Source organism: Anarhichas minor, unplaced genomic scaffold (assembly GCF_050575085.1).
Source record: "Anarhichas minor isolate MPS153535 unplaced genomic scaffold, ASM5057508v1 ptg000096l, whole genome shotgun sequence".
NCBI classification, from domain to species: domain Eukaryota; kingdom Metazoa; phylum Chordata; class Actinopteri; order Perciformes; family Anarhichadidae; genus Anarhichas; species Anarhichas minor.
Genome location: NW_027466542.1, coordinates 931,954 through 959,371, shown reverse-complemented (window position 1 = coordinate 959,371; position 27,418 = coordinate 931,954). Strand labels below are relative to the sequence as shown.

General features: G+C 41.6%; 2 protein-coding genes across 2 annotated transcripts in view; one reads left to right on the top strand and one right to left on the bottom strand.

The window, feature by feature from the left end:
- kifap3a (kinesin-associated protein 3a) overlaps nucleotides 1-12,208 on the bottom strand; it is a 29,896-nt gene extending 17,688 nt beyond the window's left edge. Inside the window, exons 1-10 of the mRNA XM_076082615.1 lie at nucleotides 12,072-12,208; nucleotides 11,285-11,416; nucleotides 10,880-11,025; nucleotides 10,707-10,765; nucleotides 10,427-10,568; nucleotides 8,523-8,622; nucleotides 7,395-7,519; nucleotides 7,106-7,204; nucleotides 6,055-6,233; nucleotides 3,686-3,848 (exon numbers count right to left, since the gene is read on the bottom strand). Coding sequence (XP_075938730.1) covers nucleotides 3,686-3,848; nucleotides 6,055-6,233; nucleotides 7,106-7,204; nucleotides 7,395-7,519; nucleotides 8,523-8,622; nucleotides 10,427-10,568; nucleotides 10,707-10,765; nucleotides 10,880-11,025; nucleotides 11,285-11,416; nucleotides 12,072-12,112 — 1,186 coding nt within the window. The 5' untranslated portion in view covers nucleotides 12,113-12,208. The remainder of the gene's footprint in view (nucleotides 1-3,685; nucleotides 3,849-6,054; nucleotides 6,234-7,105; nucleotides 7,205-7,394; nucleotides 7,520-8,522; nucleotides 8,623-10,426; nucleotides 10,569-10,706; nucleotides 10,766-10,879; nucleotides 11,026-11,284; nucleotides 11,417-12,071) is intronic.
- A 2,955-nt stretch (nucleotides 12,209-15,163) lies between these two features.
- Nucleotides 15,164-23,961, top strand: ntmt2 (N-terminal Xaa-Pro-Lys N-methyltransferase). Its single transcript, XM_076082566.1, has 4 exons — nucleotides 15,164-15,362; nucleotides 19,141-19,313; nucleotides 22,637-22,889; nucleotides 23,705-23,961. The coding sequence occupies exons 1-4, from the start codon at nucleotides 15,164-15,166 to the stop codon at nucleotides 23,959-23,961; spliced, it is 882 nt and encodes a 293-aa protein (XP_075938681.1).
- Nucleotides 23,962-27,418: the final 3,457 nt, after the last annotated feature.

Sequence of the window (27,418 nt, the reverse complement as noted above, 5' to 3'; positions counted from 1 at the left end):
GTCAACAAATTCCATGTGCAGGCCAACAATGAATCTACTATCTACTAACAAGTGATGTATCTTCTTCCTCTGTGCCATAGAGCTCAATTGTTGTCCAAAACTATTGAAAACGCATCAATGGCTCACACTGGATCACATATTCTTACTTTACCACGAACACACACACTGTAGGTCATTTTGACTTAATCCCACATACACTGTCCTGCTGCACCATATGTGGATTAATCCGCCACTGAAAATAGTCCCAAAATGTACCCTTTCCTCTTGTTTGAGTAAGTAAACCAATGGGTTTTGAGCTGAGAGCCACAGACAGTATTGAGAGACAGACTAACATGCTGTTGGTTCGGCTCTGCACATAGGATTTGTTGACAATAAGAAATGAAAACAATGATGCCAGGCTTGAAATCATGAATAAAAAGAATCTCTCCTCTCCCTCCAGAAACAGTGACCCAGTTACTAGTAGGGATACTCCACAGACCTCACTGGGAATAGTTTACATAGGGACCATTTCTTCGGTAGAAAGCAGTTCCAATGAAAACAGATCGGTCTGTGGATTATCAAGGTAACCGGGACACTGTCTGTGGAAAGACACGTTCATGCTGAATTATTTTTAAAGCTGCATTAATGATTTTTCTGCTACTTAAGAGGCAGTGGAACAAGTTGAAAACCTCAAAAAGCTAAATAAATAATCATATTCACCTCCATTGCATTGATCCAAGAGACAGATCTCTAAAAAACCTGGACTTATAAAACCAAAACTATCTGCATAGATAGATACTGCTAGAGGTTAAGAAAGAAAATGACCCTATAATAAAATGAGTACATTCCCTGTCACTACACTTTTGTGAGCTTATCAAGCCTTGGAAGCAGCATGGAGGAGATAAAGACAGAATGGATTGAGTGTTAGACTGTCAGTGAGCCCAGGACCTTTATGAGTTTGACCTCCGACCAGAGCAGGGGGGCAGGAGGCCTGGAGGAGGAGCCAGCCAAGGGGGGATTAATAGAGTTCAGACCAGAGTTTGACCCGGGAACTTTTCATTAAGAGAAGTGTTAAGAGAGAGGCTCCTCACTGGACCAGAACCACCGACAGACCTGCAGTAATGCCCACCAGCCTCCAAATCCCCAACCAGGTCCAGTTAAAACTGGTCCCAGCCGTGTTCGGTCACTGGCCGTACGGGGAGCCTTATCGCTGAGTATTGGATCCAGATGTGCTCAGTGAAGCCTTGGAATCACAGGAGGGAGAGACGGCTTCTAACTTTAATTGGGAAAACAGGAGGAAGCATCAATTTTACTGCCTTAAATACGTTAAAGCTACGCCGCTCGCTGCTCTGGACCTTCCAGCGCAGCCAGCGATTGGCCAGAACATGTGCGTCTCATTAGCGATCCTTTACCTCAACCAATACCTTGAAATGCACATGAAAACAACCAAGCATGCGCGCGCGCGCACACACACACACACACACACACACACACACACACACACACACACACACACACACACACACACACACACACACACACACACACACACACACACACACACACACACACACACACACACACACACACACACACACACACACACACACACACAATAAGCTCCTGCAGACCGTGCAGACTTTCTCACTTTACTGGTAGGAACATGGAGGATCCTTTATGGGGGACGAGAGAGATCCCATTAAATGTTCAAAACACTGGTCGGGTTGGGGCAAGAAAGAGGAGGAAAAAAAGGTGAGGGGGAGCTGTTAAGAATTAACTAGACTGTTCAGGGGCAGTTAGTGGGCGAGCTAAACTCCAATTACACCCCAGCCTGATTTAAAACCGCCTAACCTTCGTAAAATTACACCCGCACACATTAAGAGGCGTCTGGGTTTGCTTTGCCGACATCACTGCGCCGTTGTTATTGTATTTTCTGGATAAATAAGCAAGCTGGGTTTGGTCTTCGGAGACATCACGCACCACTTAAACTGGGTAAAAAGTTCTTAAAGAGATCCCCACCCCCACTCAAGTCTCCTGGTTTGTCTTTTGCAATGTAATGACAGTCAACGTGCTGTTGGGCAATGCTGGAAATGAGGCTGCAACAAATGATTGTGTTTTATTATTAATACATCTGAAGATTATTATTTTTGGATAAACAGATTATTTATATTTGTATATATAAAATGTCGAAGGTGATATTTGTATTATGCGTCCAACAGTCCAAACCCAAAGACTAAAAGACAAAAGGCAACACACGAAACCAGAGAATGTTTGGTATCTCTGATAAATAAACCTAACTTTTATTCTGATATGTGATTTTAGGGATAAGAGAGAAAATAAATATTTCTGTTTTGTTATGGTATTTTGGACATACAGGTTCAGACAGTGCTTTTGTTCCATGCGCACAGTCCACGTTGTCATGACTTTAAGGCCCTCATATACTCCAAGAGTGAAATTTGTTCATACACTTTACTGGGTGTCATCATAGGCGGGTGTGTGCAAAAGTCTAAATCGACTTGGGCATGGGTTAAAGAGGTTATCATCATAGTTTATAGAGTCCAAGTGACTCCAAATGTCTTGTTTTGCCCGACCAACCGAATACCAAAAGATTTTCAATTTACTATGATGTAAAAGAGCGAGAAGCAGCAAATGCTCACATTGAAAGCAGACAATGTTTTGCTCGATACATGACTTGAACAATTAACAGATTTTCTAAATTATCGATTAACTTCTGATCGACTAATTGTCAAAACTGTCTCTGCGCTAGCTAACGAAAAACATAATAATGTGCAGCTGACAAAGAGGAATATTCTACTTCCTGTTGAGTTCAGGTGGTGGTGGGATGGATCAAGTGGGAGGTGATGATGAAAGCGGAGGCTCCCCCCTCCACTTTCATCTTATCATCAGGGGTCATGACCTCGGGTCAGGTCTGGATGGAGACAGTGGAGGCTGACAGACCCGCCCCCTCGCTGTCTTCTCTCTTTAGAGATAAGACCTCAGGAGTCCTCGCGCAGAGTGCGTCAAGCAAAAAGAGGACAGTCGGCAGTGAAAGCAGATGATTAATGACACATCGGCTCACATGCAGAGCGCATTAAACACATGCGCAAACACACAAATACAGGCAAACTCAACAGTGTCAAGACTGTGAGCAGGCGTAATATTTCAGTGTTCACTTATATTATGTGTGCGCCTCGCTTCCTGTATGAGCAACCCCCAACCCGCCACTGCCCCAAAAAAACAGCCCTCTCTAAATCTCTGAAGACCTCTCCACCTCTCCGGCCTGCTCCTGCAAAAACAACATTTGTGCAGAGGCTCTGGCATGTTATTCTAACAAATATATTGTATTAATTATGCGCCGTTACCCGAGCCTCCCCCTGAGAGGCTTCAAAAGGCCCGTCAGAGATGCTTCTGACCGTGTCACATGACCTCGCGGATGAGACGACGCACCGATCGCACGCTCTGGAGCTTTCAGGAAGTCACCGCTCTCATGGGCACCAGAGACTCTTTCGAGGCCTGGGTGCTGTGTAAAAGCTGCACCTGCACATACGCCTCAGTTATAACAGATTAAAGGCTCCACCGGCGGCTCGGGATGGATGAGCAATTCTCGTGTTGGTCGTAAACACACAATGAGCCGGTACAAACACATCCACAGGAACAAGCACAGACAGTCGTGAACAAACAATCAGTACGCAGTCAGATCGATTACCGAGCAGTGAGGAGACCTTGGGAAGGAGTCCTGTCTGGACCATCTGGCTGCGCAGCGACGTGTCGAAGGAGAGGTTGAGCAGGAGGCGTAAGCTGGTGCTCAGGAGGTACTCGTGATCGCAGGGAACCAGCCGAGCCAGCTTCTCCACGGCAAATGTTTCAGCCTGCAGACAACAGACAAAAAAAACTAACTTCAAGGTTCTGCTCCAGAAGCACACGGACATCTGTAATATTACAAAACAATCCAGCTCTACAACATAACCTTACTGTACACAGTGCCATGTGGTACAAGGTGGTAGTATTCTGCATAATGACTACTTTTGCTTTTGACAACTCAAACTACTTTTGTACTTTTACTTCAGTAGACTTTGAATGTAGTTTGAGTATTTTTGAATTCTTCTTTAGGTGAAGGAGTGAAGTACTTCTTCCAACACTTGCTGTATATGTGTACAACACAGGTGTCATGTGATTCACGGTATATTTGATTATAATTCATGGCAACTAATTTCATTTTTCCAATTTTAGATTAAATGATCATCAAGATAATGTAAAGTAATGGGATACTTTTGTCAGAAGTTAATATATAATAATGTATACTTTATTTTCTACTGGAACGTGCAGCCTTAAAAGAGACATCAGCAGAATGAAATTCATGAAATGATCACACAAAATGGAATGATTACTTTCCTTACTGCCTTACATTATCTGTCAGTTTACACTCTACCATGAGACCACTTTGAAAAACACTCCTGAATGTAAATACAGGGATTTGTCATAATTATAATAAATGATAACTCTGAATCATCTCTGATATGATAGTTACTAAACATCTTCATAAAACACTGACATCTTGCCTTTTCCCTTTGTTAAGCCTGGTGTCCAGCTTGGAGAAGGTTCACATGACCTACAGGCAGATGGAAGTGTTGAGCTGATGACTCTGAACTCATGCCTGCCGACTCTTTAGGGGATCGTTGATGTGTGAAAATGTGACCAGCATGGTAGCGTTTGGACTACATGCCACTGTGAGTGTCAGTGTGACAGAGCGGCGCTCGTCAGTCCGGTGCTGCCTGTTAACATGTCTGTCTCCTCCCCCCCTCTCTCCTGTGGTCTCCCCGCAGCCAGATATCACGGTGACGCAACCTGCTCCCAGTTAAAAAACGCACCCACTGCTACTGTGTGCGAAACCAGCTCCAGTCGCACCATCACAAACCAGACCACGAGCAGCATAATTAAGTGCAGCCCGTGTCAATTACCACTGACATTCCCCTTTCATTAGTGACGGGAACAAAATATCAGACTGCGTTGAAGTCTTATCTGATTTGGAGAAAAATATGTTTGCTGAGTAAATAAAACCTAAAGACACACAGCATCATTAAGTGATTAAGTCTTTCTTTTTTTTTAATCAATTAAACATCCATGTCCTTAAATGGAATCCCTTTTCCCTTGTGTAAACTGATATACTCAACCCAGTCAAAGTGTTGAAACCACTATTTTCCTGCTGGACACATGCTTGAGTGGGTCTAAACCCCCCGAAGGCTTCTTTAATCTGAATCAAAGATACAACGAAGGGGAAACGAGGAGATAAAACCAGTTCCTAACTGGGTCTGGCTTTGATAAAGAACCACAAACTGAGTGAGATTGGAACCAGGTGGGGCTGGATTAGGGGAAAGTCGGCGCCTGTACGAGCGCTGTGGGACACGTGGCCAAAAGCGGACCTTCTAAGCATTTATTAAATTGAAATTTGATAAGCGTGGTTTCAACTGGCATTTCTACAGCGGAACAGCCATTTGTCAACATGACTTTGGGAGTGTTTTACAGAACAAATGAAGAGTGATTGTTTCCTTTTAAGTTTCACGAATGGAGTTTAAATATCTCAAAACAACCTTGTTAAAGAGCACATTCATTAGAGATGTGAAGGTCTAATTTAGGAGATTGACTGTACTAGTCAGAAAAAAACTCAAAACAACACAGACGCCATGGTCTTTAAACAATGAATAGTTTGGCGGATGTGCTTTAATAAACACTTAATTAAATCCAAATTTTGTTGATGCAAGAGTGGTTTTATGTAACACTTAATTGCGGGAATATTTTTTCATTTTCCTTAACAAATCCATGATTAATGTCCTACTTGCCGTTTCTCAAATTCAGAGAAAAAGCGCAAGCGGCTGCAAGCTTTAATAGTTTCTTTGTAAAACTTTCCACCTTAACTGTCTGCACCATTCATGAGCTTAAGTGTTAATTTGTGATATTGGGCTGTATAAATGGTTCTAAACTTTTTGCAAGGCACTGTGTATATCAGCGCTTCAGTTAAGATGCAAGGAAAAAGGAGGAGAGTGTTGTAACTTTCACTCCACCCCTCCTCTGTCTCACCATGTCATTCTTGTTCTCCAGGAAGATGGAGAGCTTCTTGAGGAAGGACACCACCACCAGCAGCAGCTCCTCGTCTTCCCGGTCCAGGATCTTCACCAGCGTGTGGACGATGTTTTTGTTCCTCATCTTCAGCTCTGTGCGGGTGTCTTCAGCCAGGTTCAGCAGCAGGCACAGAGCAACTACGGGGTCAAACGTGTCAGAGACATAAAGATCAGCCTGGCAAACACAAGTTGTTTCTAGAACAGAAGTCATTTAGCTGTAACGCACTCCCTTACTGTTGTTTTGGCTTTTGGAAGTCATTTCTGATTTAATGTAGCTTTTCTTGTGCCTCTTGGGGCAAACAAATCTGTCAATTAACTTAATGAAGAATCAATTACTTGTTTAGTGTATAAAAACCGACAGAGCAGAGTCCAAATTCAGTCTGAACAATGATCCAAACCTCAAAGACATTCAGATTCAAATGATTAAGACAGAGAAAAGCAGCAAACCCTCTCATTGGAGACCCAGAACTTCCCCAATAACTGCTTAGCAAATGACAAAAAAATCAATTTGTTGTTCATTATATCAACAGTATTTCTGATACAAGCCTGCTGGTTTCATATGTTGCGCTTAACTGTTTTAATTTGGAAGTACTTACATTTTGTTAGAAAAGTGCTGTATAACTAAATCACATATAATGTATTCATTGCAGCTATAAGACGCTAACTTAGACTTTCGTATCAGTGACACCGACACTTAAATGTCTGTCTAATTACATTTCACACACAGTATTCTCGATGTCATACGCATTACTTTGTCCAAACATTCCCAAAATTCAGCCAAAACACATTTGATGACTCGGGAAACTTTTGTCGATAGCCCAACCGGCAGCACTGGCTGCAGAGGTTAAAGGCTAAGTGAGCAGACTGGTGTTTGGCCAATTCAATTAGCCGGGCTTAGAAGAGGACTACACTGACCCCTCACGACTCCAGTATCTACAACAGCCTGCTGGTGGACACTGCAGGTCAGATAAGCTTGACATCATCAGGGGGTACAAAGTTCCCACAGTTACCTCTGAGAAGCTGCTCCTGCTTGGTCAGAAGGCTCTGGTACTTTCTGAAAGACTTCTCGTGTTCCTTCTTCAGATTTTGGTTCTCAGAGAATTCTTCATGTGAGATCAGTCAAGCAAATCAAATTTACACAGAAAACATTAAAACTATACCATAATAACCCAGCTACTGGAAGTATTAGGTTACATACAAGAAAACGTTCTTTCCATACAGACATCATCTATTCTATTAAGTAGAAACTGGCTTTTAGAGGAAAGATCTTTCAGTTGCACAACTCTTAGAAAAGGATATAGGCCTTCTTCTTCTTCTGTAGTTCGTCTTGCCAGAGGTCGAACCTCTTCAGCTCATGCTCAATGATATTCATACAAAGGGCCCCAATCTTGAAATGTGTGACCAGGCCATGGAACTGGGAGAAACTAGACGAGGAAATGAAGAGGCAACGAGAGAGAGAAAAAGAAAGAAAAAGACTTCCATTTATCCAAAAGTGTATTTTCAAAACGGAATTGGGGATTCCAGCTGGGAGCTGTCATTAAAATGACCCAATCCGTCACCGCTGAAGTAGTTTACAAAGTAAACTGTCAAAGTCAAAACACATTCAGTCAAACAGTATGTCCTGGGTCTGACTTATAATCAGTCCAACTTGAACCGTTTCACAATCCAAACAGCATAACATGGAGATGGACACGAGCCAAGAGCGACGATCAGTTTTCAGACGTACACGTCCTCTCGCTGCCTAAATCAGCTCTGACAGACGTTTATGTATTATTCTAGTGAGGGCTAATTTTAGGGTTTCCTAACCCCCAGTTGGAGAGTGAAACTTCAGTACTAGCTACGCTGCCAAAGGTGGAGGACTACTGTAAGTAAGGGGGAGAGCAGTGAAAAAAGAAGAGAGCAGACTCAGGCGCTGTTACAACTTAAATTTAGAAATAGTGCACAGAAGGAAGGCAACCATACGGCTGGTAAAATGTTATGACTGCCTTAATCTAGTAAACTGGGTTTGTGCTCCAAATGCAAAAGACCGTATATTACCTTAATGCAATATCGATATCAAGGCATGTGGTCAAAAATATTGAGATATTTGATTATTCCATCCTAGTCCAGCCCTAGTTTAGTTAATCACAACAAATTAAAAAGGCACGGATGTAGTCCAAAACCAGTATGTGGACTACATTGGATGTCTGTATTCACGGAAGGATACACATGCTTGTCAGTACGGACGCTCCATGCGACTCTACATTTTTGGGCTGCATGTAGACGGTCATTGCAGGCATGGGCACATGAGGACATTTACACCATGCAACAGACTCTTGCAGCCATAAAGAAGTGGAGACTATGAATAAAGTTAAAAAATACAAATTTGGAATGAAGGGATAGTCAGATACTTGTGGCCCTCTGCATGTGTTTGACGTGCCGGTTTACCTGGAGAAGCAGAAGAAGACAGAGACGATGGTTGTTGCCAGGTCCACACTTTGCTTCCAGTCCTCCCTCAAAACCCTGGCCAGGGCTCCAAGGGCCGCCTCTAACCACAGACACACAAACACACGTCAATAAAGACATACAAACACACAAAGGCCCTTATACAAAAAGAAAGTCATACAAAGAGAAGGCGAGACAAGAATGAAGGACCACAGATGTCAAAAGAAAAACTAAATGCAAAGCGCATGCGTGTGGAAATCAGTCAGACCGAACACTGCAGCCGGAGGTTGATTTAAAGAAGCGTGGGGGAATGCGATGAGGTCGGAGGCTCCCAAGGATTGTGTGCTACGGGGGCTTCTCAGCGCAAAGACGTGCGTCCCAGGGTCCGTCTCCTCTTTCCACGTCGACCCCAGGCCTCTCGGTTCACACGAACACTCGGCTCTTATCAACATCGGACCGGTTGATGCGGCGCGGCAGACGGAGTGAGCCGACGACGCATTATGACAGATACAAATGAAGCCGTGGCATCTCGCCGCGGCTGCGGAGGATGATGGCTCCGTGCTGTTGCGGAAGAAACAGCACGGTTGTCACGGAAGGGAGCAGAACTGAAGCCGAGCTTTGTTTTCTTTGAAAAGGGGAGCCGAGAGGACGAGCTGTTGAAAGTCAACGGATTCTACACTCAAGCGATATTTTCATTATCAAAACTCCCTTTTCATCCAAATCTGGCTTTTTGCTTGACAATCTGAAATATGAGTGAGGTTTGCACATTTCAACTTTGGCAACTGGCTTCACTTTGCCAGGAAAAAGATTATTTACAGAAAATTAATACACTCTGAATAATTGAGAATGAAAAGGACCTTGACCTTGATCCTGGTCTTCCTCTGCAGATGGAGTTTGCTCGGTTATCACAGAGATATTATTATATCGCCATATCATGACAGGGGTTACCATCTTCCCTCCGTATACGACCACCTGAGCAAACGCCATCTGCCGAGGAAGACCGTGAGATGCTGTTGAAGGCTCAAAAAAAAAAAGAAAAAGGCAGGGTAGAGTAGAGGCAAAAGATATCTACAGCTACAGTTAGTGAAGGGACGAACATGGACAGCAGTCATGGTTGTGTTTGTTTTACAGTGTGTGTCTGCAGAGGCAAACATGTTGCGGACACAGGCAGAGTATGAAATATATATCACATGGACCCTTGTGAACATGGATCTGCAAACTATAAACTGTGCTTAGCTAATCCTTCACTCATTAGTAACTGAAACGTGAATGAATCTATTGATTTAGTCTTTAGTCACGTTATCACGTGGCATTTTTTATTTATTTAGCGCTCTCTTGATAACTTTCGATAATTCGATAACTTTGGTACCGACACTGAAATATACTTGTTTGCTGCCTAATGTTTAGCCAATTTGGCAAAATTTTGATTTAGGTCTTGAATTATGCGATCCAAGAAAGAAAACAGAACTATAAAGCTGACCAGAGATTAACAGATACCATAAAAGTATTGAGGTTTGATTGATACCCAGCCCTTGGAGCCAGTGGAGAGAAGGAATCTTGTAATGTGATTTTGAGAACTACATACTTTCGTATACTTTTTGTATATATTTTGTATATATTTTGTATATATTGAAAAACTATATAAAATGTTTTATTGCTTCATTATTTGAGGAAGGAGATACCTTGAAACATCTTTTGTACCATGATTTGAGAAAAGGCATATATACTGTCTATCAATAGTAGTTTGGATAATCAACACCTTGGTGCTGGCTGTAAGCATGTTGTTGGAGTTCTACTGTGGTTCTGTATTTCTGCGTGAATAGACAAAGAATAGAGATAAACGAAGAATTATGTTTTCTTCCTCTTAAGCTGAACAAAGCAATTCTCTATTTAACAGAGCAGGGTACCGTTCTGTATGAGCTCCTCCAGGTTGTCCGGGTTGCGGGCCAGTTGGAAGATGAGCGTGGCTCCTCTGATCTTCTCCTGGACGTCCTCATACAGCAGCTCCACATACTCATCGATGCTGTTGATGCTCGCCACCTCGTCCAGCTGAAGGGAAATAAAAGAGTTCAGCCTCAGGACTGCGAAATATCCTCAGAACTGCACACACACACAAACACACACACACACACACACACACACACACACACACACACAGTCCTGTATACTGTACAGTTCAGTTCCTACCTCCACTCCTGCGTAAGGTGTGGAGTCTTGAGGTGAGATGCGTTTCTTCTCTTGGATGTCTGTGAAAGGAAATATTTAGCATCACAAAAAGGCCTCTTGTGACTTTTACTCTGAGGAATACTAACCCTAACTATGTTAGTTAGTTAGTTAGCCATGATGAAACTCCTCAATACCATTTGATTGTTTGCGGTTTTGCAAATAGAAGAGCAGCTGCTCCACCTCGTGGAGCTTGGACGAGGGAATCAGACGACATTCCTCCACAACCTTCTGGGCCAAAGAGGACGTATCTGTGTGGGCGTTCAGGCTTTTCAGGCGAATACTGAAGGACAAACATATAGACACTTGAAATTACAGCTTTTGAGAGAAACATTGAGCACCTGGTTCTCAGATGCAAGGTACAAAATAAAATCAGGATACAGAAACCGATTGATATTGTTGGACACGATAACATAATGTATCTTAAGAAAGGTATGTTTCTTACAGTGTAACTGTCATCTTACAAATCACCGTTAAGTCGCAGTTAAAAAGAAACTCAGTAAGATTTAATCCTGAATTAGCTGACAGTGTTTATTTCTCACATTTTCTGACACTCTTTGCGTTCTCCAACCATAGGGTTCCCCAGCTCTCCCAAGACAGTGGCCTCCACCTCATACTGAACCACGAGGGCTCTCTCAGTGGGGTGGACCTCAAGAGTACATCCCTTCACTCTCCTGTGGGTCATACAGAGACAAAGTAAGCATTGGCTGAAGATAAAACATATAATACAACAGTGAATAGCACAGTAGTAGTACAGTAAGATGTACTAAATGCTCATTCTGGGTGGATTCACTTCAATTTGCCTAGTTGAGATACAGTGCTTTCAAATCAGCCACAACTGTGATTCTTTTCATTGTGTTGGAGTCAAGATTCAGAAGAGCTCACCAGACGAGGTCAGAATGTATTATGATTTTTAAAAACAGGTACAAAAAAAAGTTTCATGCAAGGAAATTGAACGATGTTTGAATGCATTTAATATGTTGATGTATGTACTGTTTGTGTAATGTGTAAAACCTATGAACCTAAGAATCAATGTTATTGTTTTCATTGATTAAAGTACATCACGGTCCATGACGTCACATTACCGTTACACACGCAAGACAGACATATGGTCAGCTAATACTATGCTAACGGTACTACTGTTGGATACTTTGAGCTGGTCGTACCAACACAAAAATACATATTCATGAATATTTGAAACGGAGTAGTCGCTCATTTAAACAGCGTGTTGTTCTTTCGATGAAGCAGCGGAGCATCCCGCTGCTTCATCGACCTGCTCGCTAAAGGTTTCACTACACACGGAAACAAGCCGGCGTTAGCAGCGGTTACCTTTTCAGATACCGCGGACCTCCTGCTGGCAAACTGTCCATTTTAGATTCAAATGAAAGTCCACATTAAAACTGTCTGCGTCTCAAACGGGGCCAGCTGATGCTGATGAAGACAGGGCGGATGTTTTTGTTTTTTTCTGCAGCTTGTTGCCAGGGCGGCGACTCATCCAGCTCCCAGCATGCAATGTTGTTATCGGCAGCAATCTGCCACTGCTGCCACCTGTAGTCACGGAGGACGAGCTTAATGGAAACCAGCAGCACAGGGAGGCCAAGCTTTGCGTCATGTGTATTAACGTTAAGTACATTCAAGTACAAGTACTGAAAAAACAGAACTTGTCTTTATCTGAGTCTTTTCTTTTCATACCACTTCTACTGTAAAAGTTAGGTATCTCACCTAGGTATATATTGTACATTTATCTTACAGCTTTATTAACCGTTAGTCAATTCACAAATTAATTAATAAAAAATTAACATATGAGAGGTTTTAAAATATGTTTTGCTATTAATTCAATTAAAGAGAGCGTTACCCAACAGTTTTAGTAACGATACACGTTAATTTATCAGCAGCCATGCCATTGCAGGGTTAACACAGGTGTAATTTATAACATTAATTTAGCCCCTGTTCCATGTAGATGGGGCATGGCCCTGCATTGTGTATGCTGCCTCACTGAAATGGCTGTGACACTCTAAATAGAATGGGGCCCTAATTAACTTCATCAATTAGCTACACCTGTGTTAAACTTTACCCTGCTATGACATGTCAAAATCGCTGCTGTGAAAAGGGCCCATTAGTCAATTGACGGAAACATAATTAAAACACATTTCATGGCTCCAGCTTATTAAATCTGAAGATGTGCTGCTTTCCTTTGTAATATTTCTAATGTAATAATGTTGAGGTTTGGACTGTTGGTTGTACAAAACAAACATTGTAAAGGTGTCACTTTTTTGGGCTCTGGGTAATTGTCACAGCATTTCTCACTATTTTCACAAACCAAACAATTGATTAATGGAAAAAACAATCAGCAGATTAATCCATAATACAAATAATCCTTAGTTAATAGTCCAAACTGAGCTCCACCTCAACCAACTACAGCAAAATCCTGCTTTTACAATAATTCATGAGTAGCCAAATAATTAGGAACAGTCACAGGGGACATTGTTCTACTTTTTCTACTTTCAGTAAAGTTTCCTGATTCTACTTTAGTCAAGTATCATATTTAATGCAGGACTTTTACTTGTAACAGTGTATTTTTACTGTGTAGTATTATTAGTTTGACTTAAGTAAAGGATCTGAATGCTTCCTCCATCTCTGCCTGCTCTGAAGCTGAACAGTTGCAGCAGGGTTGTAACTTGGACTTAAGAGGCCATTTCATGAAAATCCATCCAATAGTCATTGTTTTATTTCACTCAAAACCACACATGTGATCCTCATGGTGGCACGAGAAGAAAAGTTGGAGGATCACTTAAGTCATTAGGACACATCATCTGGGAACCATAAATGTATGTACAAAACTTTGAGCCAATCCATCCAGTAGATGTGCAAAGATGGCAATATGCAGCTCTAACAGAGATAGAGGGATAATGAAATGTTCAGAACCAGATGGTCAAATTATGAAACACTTTCTAAAATAAATTAAAATAGTTAATATGCAACTAATAAGTATAAAAAAAACCATTTTCTGTTAAAGGACTGTATCTGCGGATGAGATGGATGGTCTGCCTGCAGGCTGCGGTAAGAGAAGCCTCCAAGGTGAGTCAGCTTAACGTTACATAACTTCAAACATGACCTTAAAAAGGATCTGTCAACTTCAAATGTGTTTCACTGCTTATTACCAATCCTTCAGTCCAACAAGTGGATTCTCTTCAAATTTCAGTTTTCACAGACTGCTTTTTCATTACATAAGGTTTCACATCAACCACAGTGTTTTCTAATATACTCTATTGTTCAATGAACTCTTGAATGAAGACGAAGGCAGATCACTGCACCACATTCAAGAGAAATATGACTTGATTATAGAAAATCCATTAAACAAGTTTATTTGTTATGCACTTGCAGATTTGTTTAATTGTTTTAATGAAATTATACTTTTGAGATCTCTTAATAAGCCATGTATGTTGCCATGTATCTAGTTACAAGTGAGGATATAAACAAATGGCAAGTAGGTGTAATCAATACTGTAACATAATAAATCTGCTCTCCTCAATGTATTCGCTTGTCTCAGCACCAGTGACAGCTGATGTCACTGCACTAAGTTTAGTCCGTGGCTCGTGATGGATATATTAGAATATCATTTGTGTTAGGGGTCAAAAATATATACGGTATTTGTATTTCCTGGTGACTGACTGATTTATAGGGGTACAAGGACAGATGGAGGTTCTTTATTAGTGTTTGACAGTATGAGATCGGCATGCAGTTCTTGAGATGCCTTATCCCACACAACAAAACAGACAACTGCAGCCATTGAGGTTTAAACATGCTGTCTGCAAAGCTCTCCATTTATATGATAAGTCAAGAATGGGAACTACAAACAGCTACTTAAACCCCTGAACTGCTGTAACTCATCCTGAGGTCAGATTTCAAGGTGTCAACCCAAAAGAGGTCAATAAGAGTGGCACATATAGAGGGTGAGACTCAGAAGTGTGGAGACCGGGTTAAATCACATGTTCAGTTTGGTCTATGTACTAAGAGAATAAGATGACTTGGAGCATATCTTTGTTCTCTGGTGTCTGTGGAGTTGTGTATACAAACATGAGAAGACATTGCTAATTTTAGGACATTATATGTCAGCTCTGCCTTGAAAGTGTGCAGCTGAAAGTCAGTCGCCTCTGTGTCTTCCAGAGACAGCCCCCTCCCTCAAAGTCAGTGTCCCTAGCAGGTGATCTGTAAATCTGGCAGGGGTCCTGAGCACTGCCCCCTGAAAAAGATCTCTGCCGATCACTTGAACGCTGGTTGAGACATGTTGAACACTCAGCTAGACAGATATAGCAGCAGCTGGAGTAACAGCAGCGTAAAAAACCAACAGTGTTACTCTCCTCCACCATCGCTCGGTCAAACACCTTCCCACCGCTCTGTGGGGTGCACATACAGCCAAAATGGAGATTTCACTTCAAGATACGACTGGCAGCTTATTGCCCAACTTAGCATACAAGGGCGCTCACCAGGCGTTTTCAGATCGCTGGAAAGAGACGGATGCCACCATGTGTCGCCACAGCATGTCCTTCCACCTGCACCACGCGATGAGGAGTGAGTTCTTTGCCAGCTACCTGTACCTGCTGGAGAAAACTCCTGTGGGTAAGAAGGACCACACAAAGATCCAACCACACATAGTTAGGAGGTCAAGATTTACAACCTTTACTTGACCCATGACTCCATTAAGTATTGGGCAAAGCTGAAGAAGCATGCGGGAGGTTTTGCATGTTTTGGTTGAGTACAAATAACTTCATATTTTTTTTTCCAAAGTATACCATATGCAGTAAAGATAATTAGTTTCCAATGGGTTTTCATTAGTTTCCATTCATGAAAAATAACTTGGCAAAATTAGCTTAGTTAAAGTCACATATTCATCACAAGGTAATACATTTCAAATTGCCCATTGATTGGAAGACTGTGTACTGCATTACCCATAATAACCCCCCCCCCCCCCCCCCCCCCCAAAAGCAAATAAATGCATTCCTGATAATAACTGTGATTGATCACCTGGCTAAAGTTGATTTACATATTGTAGTGAAATTAATTGAAACAATGGCAACCTGGAAGATAGGGGAAAAAATGATGCACTTAACAAAGTGTTCAGCAGTGATGTTGAGTGTGTAGTGTTAATACTAAACAGGATAAAACAAACAAATGCAGAGGGAATTATAAGGAGCTTTGGGGTTTTCCACAACAGACAGTCTTTGGAATAGCCAACCAATAATAGTCTGACGAAGTAACAAGTAAATATCGTTTTACATCATTATACATTTAAAGGTTTACCACATAGTTGTTTTGCAGACACACATCAAAAGATGTGTGGAGGTTTTACAACACTGTCTCCACTTCTTGTCGGGTTTATCTGCTTTTTTAATAGAAAAATGTCGAAAAAGAGTGTGTTTGCAGAGATATTATCTTTAAAATTCAAATATGTAAGTGTATGTGAATGCACTTGTTATTAGTCTCAAGGGGAAACAGCTAGTCTGACTTCAAGTGCCTACTTTTTTAAATTTGTAAACGGAAATATAAAAACCTCAGTTTGTAGTTTTGGGGGAAGTTAACATTCTGGAACTATTTCTTGATAAACAACAATGTATACATCCACCCAGCCCTTCTGTGTTCATTCTACAGCGCTGTCTATCAGATACGGTCAGTGAACACAGATTTTGGTTTCTGCACAGACACAATGGTACTAAACCATTAGTTTATTAACCATGCAAAATAATGCAGCCAATAACAAGCTGGAATTAACAGACGTGTTGCTATTAGCTAATATTGATGGAAAAAAAGAAAAGCATCAATACAAAAGGGGATCCCAAACTTTTGTATGGTGTATAATATAACAACCTCTCCATTGTGAGAGCTGCCCCCTCTTAGTCAATTAGTCAATTTATCGTCGTTTTGGTCCTAGTCGACAAAGATCTCTTGAGTCGATTAGTTATTCTGTGTGCTTTTTTTCATACTGAATGACTTATTTCCAAGAAATGTACTTCTCTGGTTAACACCAGATTTAAAGTGATGCTTTTGTGTGATTCTTTGTGAAGAAACTCATTTGTACAGATCTGTCGATTTAAATCAATGAATTGATTAGTCAAGTGTTAGTTGACTTCGAATTTCTTTATTCGAGGACAGCCCCTCAAAGCAACAGAAGGCTGCTCTTGGTTGTAGAAGGTCTAATCTAATCCTCTGCAGGGTGTGCACTTGTTCATCAGACCACAATCTGCAGAAAGAGGAGATCCAGACCTGCTGGCCATTCTGGCTAAAAGACCCCTTATTTTCTTACCACTGACTTGACACAAAGACCATTCATGGCATGGTATGTCAGGCATGAAGGCATTAACTCATGTCAGTCAGCGCTATACATGACAGTCAGAGGGCTGCAGTCAGATTATTTACCAACAGCCGTGGCCGTTTAATGGTAAATGGACTGAAATAAATATTTATTTAATCCTTTATTTACGTCTTAATATAGCAAATGTCAAGCAAAAGGAGTAAACCTAAAATAAGTATACTGTACACTGGATGGAAGGGTATCACTAGTGTTAAATCTAGGCCTAAAATATTGGAAATTAACATTAATCTTCAGACCAGGTATCGTTTAATCAGATGTCTCATTCTGCTTCACCTCAGGTTAACTTCTAATGAGCAGGTCCACTTTGAAGTTGCGAGATAGAAGAACATGGTAGCACCGGATTGACACTTCCCTGGCAGAAGTGCATGTCATCGCGCTGTCCTCCCCCCTTCTTGGGTCTTGCTCGATGTTTCTATAATTACCCTTCTTCTGAACGCCTCCCAGAGGGGTCACGTGACATGTAACTGACAGCTTTAGATGCTCAGATCAGGACAAATTCATCAAACATCTCAAAACCAAGCGGGCACTTGACTGAAAAGTCAAGCATTGACTGTTTCTACACTTTGTTTTTTAGCATGACCCGAGCGATTCGGCCCCTTTAATGGCTCCTTGTTTCTGGCATGGAGGAGGTATTCCAGCTGGAAATAAATCCCCCCTCTTAATGTTTCACTTTGGTGTTATGAATTCTGCCACTGGAGGTCCTTGACAAGCGGACGGACATTCTCCCATCACCTCCCACCCCCTCTACGCCAGGAACGTGTCATCTAAGCCTTCGGAAATGTTGCGTTCATTCTGCAGGATTTATTTCAGCTCAGCAAAACCGAGGCAGTGAAAGGTTGGGATTGTCTAAGAAGCCAGTTAAGTTTCTTAATGTCACAGTATGCCATTTGAATTCTATTATAAGTGTTGTTGTACAACACATAATTGAACACACAAACAATATTTACCGTGCTCTGTTGTGGTACTGGATACAGAAGGGTCACAGTTTCACAGAAATATTAACTTTTTGCTCATTGATAACCCACAAAGCATGCGAATGCCCAACATTGGAAATAAATCAACCAGCTTGTTATTTTATATCATGTAACAGCTGAGCAGAGTGTAAGCATCATGTCCTTATTTATAGTCTTCTGGTAATCAAATCATTCTACATTTCCTTTGAGATTGTGGACAGAGTTCCTCTCCATACACGGCAGTCTAATGTCATGACATGTGTTGGAAGTAATTCCTTACTACTTGCCATAAACTCTAGTCAAATCTAAGCTTTAATACACTTTTTAAATTTGGTAATCATCCACCATTCCATGCATTTGATGTTAATTTGTCCCAAACCATCAATGAGGGACCGGCTTCAAAACTTATACAGCAACCACGTTACTTTTCTTTTTTTTCTTCCAGACTAACCTTTACCCTTTTCTTCTTAATTTCCCATATTCAAAAGATTGAGTCATCAATCCTGAGGATAACTTGATGCAGCGTTGGATGCAATTTTTCAACTCAGTTTTTTCAGTCCAGGGTGAATTCATGTCTGTTAGCGTGACAGACACTTACTATGCAATTACACCACCTGTCGCTATCTTGGTTTTTGACTGTCACCACTTTGGTTTTTGACTGTCACCATCTTGGCTTTTTGCAACCAGAAGTGACATGAGAGGGGGGAGCTTAGCGTACCTGACTTCTGTAGCCCACTGCTCATCTCTGCTGCCGGATCGGGGCTACATTAGCATCAGACTATATCAAAATTAACGAGTAAACTGTAGGCAGCGTTTGTATTGTTGGTAATGTAGGTGCCAGAAGTCTTGTTGTTGCTGACCTCCAATGGTTTGGCTTCTCATATTACTCCAGTGATGTACAGGTGTACTCTAGGACACCATGACATCACTGCTGGGTGTGGTCAGCGGTACAAGCTTGAAACTTAAACCCTCTTTAAAGAGTAACTTAACACCACATCATCCAACAAGAAATAAACCGTATTAAGAATCTGTCTGTAAAGCTGTTCTCTTTATGTGTGTCCATGTGCCCTAACAGTGAAGCTGTTTCCAGTCACCTGTGAGTTCATTAAAGGAGAGAAACAGTTTTACTACAGAGCTCAACAGTTCTATGAGGACGTCCCAGCCTCGGAGGAAGGCATGCTGGGAGATTTTCTGGAGATATGCAACGTTGATCTGGAGGGTTCCCGGCAGTTTCTGAAGAGGTTTGTGGTGAGTCACGTGATACCAACTCATATTCAGGTTCAGATCAAAGGCTCAATCAGGTCTGGAATACCTCTTGACATACTTGATACTGTTACATTTGAGAAGCAGTTTGTCTATTATTTACACACTTTACTGTGGCTTCTGAGTACAGTCCACCCGTATATCGATTTACACTGGTATAGCTATCCCTGGATGGACAGTACATGTCAGAATCTAATTCGTCTTTCTGACTGCATAAAAAGAATACCACCTTGTTTCATGTTGAAGGAGGCTTCAGTGCAGTTTCTAATAGTAGCTCAGACTTAATGTCACCTGTAAACACCTGTACTGAACAAGCTGAGCCAACAGCTGCCAATCAGTTTGTACTATGGTCAGTTTTTACTAGCGCTAATTTGTTCACAGTAGAGAAGGAAGAGATATTTATTAGTATTTTTCTGTTGAGAAATATCTAGAATTTTATAAACTGCAATGTGGTGTAAGATTGACCTAAGGGTCACTTAAAAAAATAGGCCTATTCGCTCTCTTGCCGAATGTTACATGGGGAGATTGATAAGTATGAAGCTAACGGCAGCAGACAGCTAAGTTAGCTTAGCATAAAGATTGGGAAACGGCTAGCCTGGCTTTGTTCAAAGGTAACAAAATCTGCCTTCAAGCACCTCTAAAGGTCACTAGTTTTAACGTGTTATATCTTGTTTGTTTAATTTGCCAAAGAAACACGTACACACAACAGTTTGCTGTTTTATAGGTTGTTTTGGACTTGTCTTTGATCCAAACCAGGCGGGAACCTCCAGGCCGGAAAAGTGAAGCCAATGCAGAAGTGTCTTGAACTTACATTCTTACTGCTGGCCATCAGGAGGCGACTCTGGTTGCAAAAGAAGTCAGATTGTGTAGAAGTCTATGAGAAAATGACCTTACTTCTCACTTGACTCAGTAAACATTGTAAACATGAGTTTATGGTCTAAATCGGTAGTTTAGAGTCTATTTATGATCAATTTAGAGTAAAATAGACGACAAAGTAGGGTTTGCTTTAGGGTGAGCTACCTTGTGATTGACAGGTCATTACTGCTACCAGAGCTATACACGGCATCTCTACGTCACTTCCGTTCACTGGTTGCACTTCTTATTTACAGTCTATGGTCCAAACTAGTACCTACCTGGGGTGTCTGCTGGTTGCCTGATATATGGTCTTGGAAGAAATACTCTGACATAACCCCCCGGGAAACAGTGGATTTGTTGTTTTGGGTTTTTCTTTGGATTAAGCAAATAAGACCCAATGTGTTAATTACTGTGCTATAGAGGTGCTGGTAGGTTGATTTTGTTACTTTTGGAGAGAGCTAGGTTAGCTGAGAATATGCTTATATCCCAAAATGTCCCTTTAAAATATATCATAATTATGTCATAAGTTTCTTGTCTTATTCTCATATGTTTCAACATCTTTGTATGCGTGCACACATGCATCTTTGCATGTTCATGTGAATGAATGTCAGAGTGGACTAGAGGGTTTTTTTAGATGTTGGAAGAGCAAGTGTAAATTCAGGGGAATGGGTTTGGCCCAGAGACGGGGTTATTTAGAGGATCCGTTTTACAGGAGCTCTAATTATAAAGTGCTAAGATTGGATGTGTTTAAAGGAACTACAAATAGCTAAATGGATACTTTTGCACTAGTGCTGATGTCAACAGAGCAAGCTTTCTACTACTGGTTAATACAATACAATATAATAATGAATATATTTAATGTCAGTTTTCTATTCTCAGTTCTGTCTGTCATGAGATGATCGATAGCAAGGTATGCTTTATTACTGCACATTGTATATCAGTTCCCTGAGCTATTATTACAGACAACACGATGTGAGCAAATTCTAATATTTGAGAATTCTGAATCAGAAAATGTTAATGGAGCTAAACTGCAACTGGATAAAATAAAATGATTACAAATCAAAGATCTTCTTAAATGGAACTGAAATCAGTAAAAAAACTTTTGAAAATTTTCTTATCACTCAGGGCCCAATATAGGACTTAAAAATGTTGAAAAATCGTCCTCACATTGACTAAACAATTCTTTATTTATGGAAGGGAATAATCAAATGTACTGCTAGCATTAAGTACAGTATTTTATGATGCTAATAAAGCCAAGACAACAAATTCGCAGAAATACAAATCATATGATTGTTTCATCCTCTCTAAAAGAAAACGTATTTATGTTCTCTTCTCCGCTCCGTTTATACAGTCATGTAAGACGCTGTGAGCGGTGACAGTGGTTGTCTCACGTGATCTGAGCAGAGATGTGATTGGATCATTTATGGTTTGTTTAATGGTTGTCAGCTCTGAGATAGTCTGGCCAGGTCGGCTCCAGCCCCCCCCCCCCCCCCCACAACCCTGAACAGGATAAGCGGTGAAAGATAATGGATGGATGGATGGACATTGAACAAAGGGCTAAATTGTTTTTAAAATTCATACAAATATCATAACTATCATACACCTGGCAACATGGCTGCTGTAACAGCATATCATCCCGGTGATCCTTTGAAATGTTGCTCTGCATTTAGTGCTCTGGAAATTGTTTCTTTCTGAGTTAAAGTCGGTGATATTTGCTTCAATTTGTTTGTGTCCAGAAATTCACATTCAATTCACTTCAATGCAAAGAGCCTGAATGTTAGGATTCTCTCTCTTCTACAAACGTGTGCTCAGTTACACATCCTGCTCCCCTGGCTGTGAACAGCTCCTTTTGAAACCGGACATTTCCACTAAAACAAGTCGGGGAAGGAAAAGATTTAGAACACATCTAGATTAACCTGAGCTACATACGCACGGAGCAATATGGCAGTAATTCACCAAAACCAGGAAGCCTCCTGTAACAAGCACTGAGCTCCTCGGGGCCCCATCTTTCATTCAATCACACACTGGGGCCCCTGATGCGGAGGGGTTGGAGTGAGGTCAGAATACCAAATGAAAAGGAAGAAAAACCAGCATGATTCAAGTGAGGTACCTTTCTGTTCCCTCGTGGTAAAGTTCATAGTTCCGTTGCCCTGAGGAACTGAGGTCGAATTGTTTGGGCTGTCGGTGCTTTTGAGCTACAGAGGCCTGACATCTGGCAACACATCAAATTAAGTATCGACCCCTGACTTATAGATATTGTAATAACATGCTGCATTTAAATGTACATTTTGTTTTCTCTGAAACATAAATCCAGCTCCATTGTTTTTATGGTTGCCTTACAAACGATCTTCAGTTGAGGATCTTTACTGATTTTATCCTCTCGATACACCTCTAAATAAGGTTGACTTTTGCTACAACTATGAATGTTTTCTCCACTTTTTCTCCACCCACAGGGTCCCGGTAAGGCTGGCACGCACTGTGCCCTGGACTGTGGCTCCGGGATCGGCCGTGTGTCCAAAGGCGTCCTCCTTCCTGTGTTTGAGAAAATGGAGTTGGTGGACATGATGGAGCACTTCCTGCTCCACGCGCACGAGGAGTACCTCGGAGACGACGCCGACCGCATCGAGACCTACTACTGCTTCAACCTGCAAGAGTTCACACCTCCAAAAAAGAAGTACGACGTCATCTGGATGCAGTGGGTGGCATGTAAGTATGAGAGGGATCTTAGTCTATAGTCTCTTTATTACTTGCTACTTAACGAGCACACTTCCCATTGGCATTGGACGTGAATTGCTGCAAAATCCTCAAATGTGAACATAATTCCAAGGGATACTGAGCTTCTTTCTTTTTTAGGCGAGACTAGCATTGTTTTCTAATTTCCTCTCATGAGATTTAAGTTGTTTCCCCAAATGAAATGTATCGTCAAGTCCATCAGGATCTTGCCAGTGAGGGTAAGATGGAGTTTAAGATCAACAGGGAGACTGGTGCAGCATCAGATGTGATGTGGGCGTCATACTAGCCTGTCGTGATGAAGAAGGAGCTGAGTGTGAAGGCAAAGCTCAAAAGTTACCAGTTGATCTACGTTTCAACCCTCACATCTGTTCTAGAGCTTCAGATAGTGTCAGAAAAACTAAGGTATAATATAACAATGTGTAAAAACAGGCAAAATAAGTTTCATTAGTAAGGTGTCTGAACTCAAGATGAGGATGAACAACCCCTGTAACTGCAGCAGGGAACCACCTGGACGCCTCCCTGTGGAAGTACTGAGCATCAGGCCTGGAAACTCGTCAGGATCCTCAAGGAGGAGCTGGAGACAGTACCTGTGTTGACCACCAGACTACAGTCGGTCAATTGATGCATGAAGCAGTGTAACTTGTCATTGACTCAAGCTACCTGGGCAGGTTTTGGCGTAGACCTGTAGGAAAACTTATGGAAACAAAGATCCCAGCAGGGACAGGTACCTCTGTTGTGGTCTGTTGTTGTTGTTTTTCGCTTCACTCCCTATCCATCTTTCTCTTCAGGCCATCTAACAGACAAGGACCTGATGAACTTCCTAGTGCGCTGTAAGAAGAGCCTGCGTCCAAACGGCGTCATCATAATGAAGGACAACATGGCGCGGCAGGGCTGCAAGCTGGATCCCATCGACAGCAGCATCAGCCGCCACCTGGACATCATGAAGTGCATCATCGCCAAGGCCGGCCTGGAGGTCCTGGCTGTGGAGAGACAGGAAGGCTTCCCTGAGATCATGATGCCCGTCTGGATGATTGCGATGAAATAGAAGTGACATTATTACTTTTGAAAGATTGTCGTTGCTCCATTTGACAAAAACTAAGAGCAAATTCCAACCTAAAGCTGAATTCATGTGTTATTCCTCTTTTGTCAAAGTCTAAATTAGTGATCAAGTCTCTTAAAAAAAACGACAACAACACAGCAAGTAATCTTCACGATGTCATCAGGAGATAAATAGTGGAGCAGCAGTGTGGACGGCCTGATGGCACCCGGGGTGATTTTATGGAGACAGGATTTATTTTTTCCGCTCTGCCCCAGAAATGAATGAATGCTTTTACGTGGACATTAACCTTCTTCAGAAGCACTCTATACGTCCACAAAGCCAGTCTGTAATTTATTGTCAGCCGACCACCTCCTGGGTTTGTGTCTCGATGACATCAAAGATCGACCCTCATCTCTCTGGAGTGTAATCGAGGGAGAAGCTTGTTCCCGTCTCAACCACGACGATCATTGGAATAACATGTGGATTCAGATGGTTTCTCCCCTGAGTGAATGATTTGTTTCCGTTTTAGACTAAATTTCACAGCACAAGTACAACCTACTTTATCATCAGCAATAAAATATCATGTCGAATTTATGTTAAATATTTAAATATCGATATTTTAGAACATGCGATCTGTATCTGGAGACTTTATGTGGATAATGGCGTCTGATCACAGGCTTTTGAATTAACTCTTGGTATTTATAAGCGTTCTTGATTCTGCTCACATTGTGACCCAGATCTCAATCTGCTAGTTAAGCAGGAGCAGCTGGACCCGTCAACAAATATGCAACATGCATCCCAGGTCAAAGGTGCAAGACGGAAGACCCTCAAGAGAGAGAGAGCCACGACCTGCAAAGCAATGATCGCATGACAGACGGAGACGAGACATCCGCAGGCTACAGTACATATCAGTAGCCTTGATAACTTGGCTACTCTTACTGAATCGTCTCAGACCGCAGAATGCTGAGCAGCACATAATCTGACAAAAGCAGCTAACTACGGATGCTGCTTCAGAATGTTAATAATCACAATATTAAAGGGAAACCACGGATTTAAAAAACAAAAGTCTGTTTCCAGGTGTTAGGAATTTCTACTTCAAATGGAAAAAAAGTCACTGTTCAAAGTTGAGTCAAGGTAAACGTCGTCTGCTGAATCTGATGCGTTTTGAGGTAATTCAATTAAATTGAGGTAGCGAGCAATGCTACGGTTTGTGCGGCTGCCTGAGAGACCGCAAAGTTGAACTTCCACTTTTGGTGTGAAAGCCATTAACCTGTAATAATCAGGGCCAGTGGAGAAGCTTACTAGCATTAGTGTTGGCTCAGCTACACCCCTCCGTCATGTGACCCTTGTCTTGCAGGTCATTGCAGACCCTTGAGAGTCTCCTGAAGTAATACTGCTTTATGGATGGTTTGTTTCCACATTGTGCAGCTCCCGCTGTTCTCGTAGGTAGACTCTGTGACATTTTTATAAATGTAAAACCTTCATGGATTATAAATTCATTATACAAAGAGTAATCATTTACCTTGCTTGCAGTTTGAGTCAGTCTCCTGTCAACAGTTATGAAATGGTGGTCTATGGGATTAATGCTTTTTGGACCGCAAGCAGGGCCGTATCCAGCTCTCCTAATACATCCATGGTGTACGGGCTCATGAAGAGCTTGTCTGTAGTTTCTTGAATCACAGCTGGAGTAGGAGTAGGGGTGACCTTACAACATGTTGGGCGGATTTTGTTTCTTAAGAATATTGCCATAGTTTGCATTTACATTAGAACACCTCCCGATAGGGTCTAATCCAATATTCCAATTGGGATGCATGCATCTGCATTAACCTCGTCTTTTCCTGATCCAGGTAAAATATCCAGACACAGATCACTCGTTGGTACCAGGCGGAGACAAGGTCTAAATTATTAGGTCATCTTTCAGTACAGAATGTAGTTCCTCGTCACTTTATATTGCAGGATAAATAATGCCTGGTGCACTTAGTACAGGTTGGTCAGGTGTAAATATTATATTTGTTTTTATGTAAGTATGTCTTTTATACTTTTGCCTGTAATATTGCAGATTCATAGTACTTTCTTTTTTAATGATTTCTTTTGTGCAATTCTTTCTGTATAGTGCAGAAATTTGGACTACGTTGCCTTTATTGTAGTGCATCTTACTGTGTGTTTGCTTGAATTCAGCTGAAGACATTTAGCTGCATTGTTTTTCAAAAAATAAATGTGCCAAACTCGGAAAGCATATGGATGTAGTTTTATGATTTTTGAATGCTCTTTTCATATATAATGTTTTTCATCCCATGTTCCAAACACAAGCTAATAGGATTAGTGATGGGTAATCACTGCTGACTATTATAATCAAGGCTGGAACATAAAGGCTGACCGATTGTCCCTAAATATTACAGTGCGGCCCGTCCACACCCCTGACAATGACCGCGCTGCATTCTAACAGAGTGGGCTGAAAACACACCAGATAATTGAGATCATCTCAGATTGTTAAGGTAATTCTTCTAAGTATTGTTACTATTATTTTTTTTCAGAGTAACAGTAGAAGCAGCACATTGTTTTGGGCTAATGACTTTCAGCTGGGCCCCTTGAGGCAGATCCTGGTTTTGACAGACAGTGCCGGCTTTCATATCTGCCCTGGCTGCATTTCAAGTCTGTCAGATGCTGTCTGCATAAAACACATCCAGGAGTCGGCTCAAATATTCAGCGTTTGCGTGCCTACGGCTCGACGGGAGTGTTGTGGAGTTGTTCCTCCCTGAGATTTTTATGAAAGGATAGTTTGTCAATGAGTCGACTGGCACTGAGAAAGTACAACATCATCAAAGTGTCGATGGCGTGAGATTATCTCCACGGCATGTTCCTCTCGTCAGAATGACTCTTTTGAGATGTGAATGGACCAAACACGTTTTCCACATCCCGTATGAATTAAAGATCAAAATGCCCCAAAGTTAAACTTTTAAGGTATTTCTTTTTCTCCCCCGCAGCAAATAGCAGCCAAATGTGCTGTCACCTTTTCAGGAGTGGTTAGCGTCGCTGACAGTCAAGGCTATCATTTCTAATACTTCTCAATGTCCTCTGCAGCCGCTCGGCAGCAGTTTGAATATATTAGCTGGAATAACACTAATTTGTCCAGTCATGTCAGCAGAGCAGAGCTTTTGGGCCTGATTCCAGACAGAGTATAAGTCAGACAGATCTCAGAGACAGCAGGAAGACAGAGACCACAGAGGGATGTAGTGACCAACACTAAGTGTGATTGCCTCAACTTGCAAAATGCAGCGTGGAACCGTTCGACTCAAAGCCACAGCTCTAACTATAAGAAAATGATCACGATAAATACTTTAACACTGCGCCCCAGACCCATTTTACATGTGCTGTGTACACCAACATCCTCGTCGACTCATCACTTTTAACGTTTTTTGAAAGGAACAAAAAAGATTGATAACAAACCATAACTCTCTAATGA

Coding starts and splice junctions, on each gene's coding strand:
- ntmt2 (XM_076082566.1), top strand. CDS start 15,164: ATGGAGATTTCACTTCAAGATACGACTGGCAGCTTATTGCCCAACTTA. Junction 15,363..19,140: donor GCTGGAGAAAACTCCTGTGG/GTAAGAAGGACC, acceptor GTGCCCTAACAG/TGAAGCTGTTTCCAGTCACC. Junction 19,314..22,636: donor AGTTTCTGAAGAGGTTTGTG/GTGAGTCACGTG, acceptor CTCCACCCACAG/GGTCCCGGTAAGGCTGGCAC.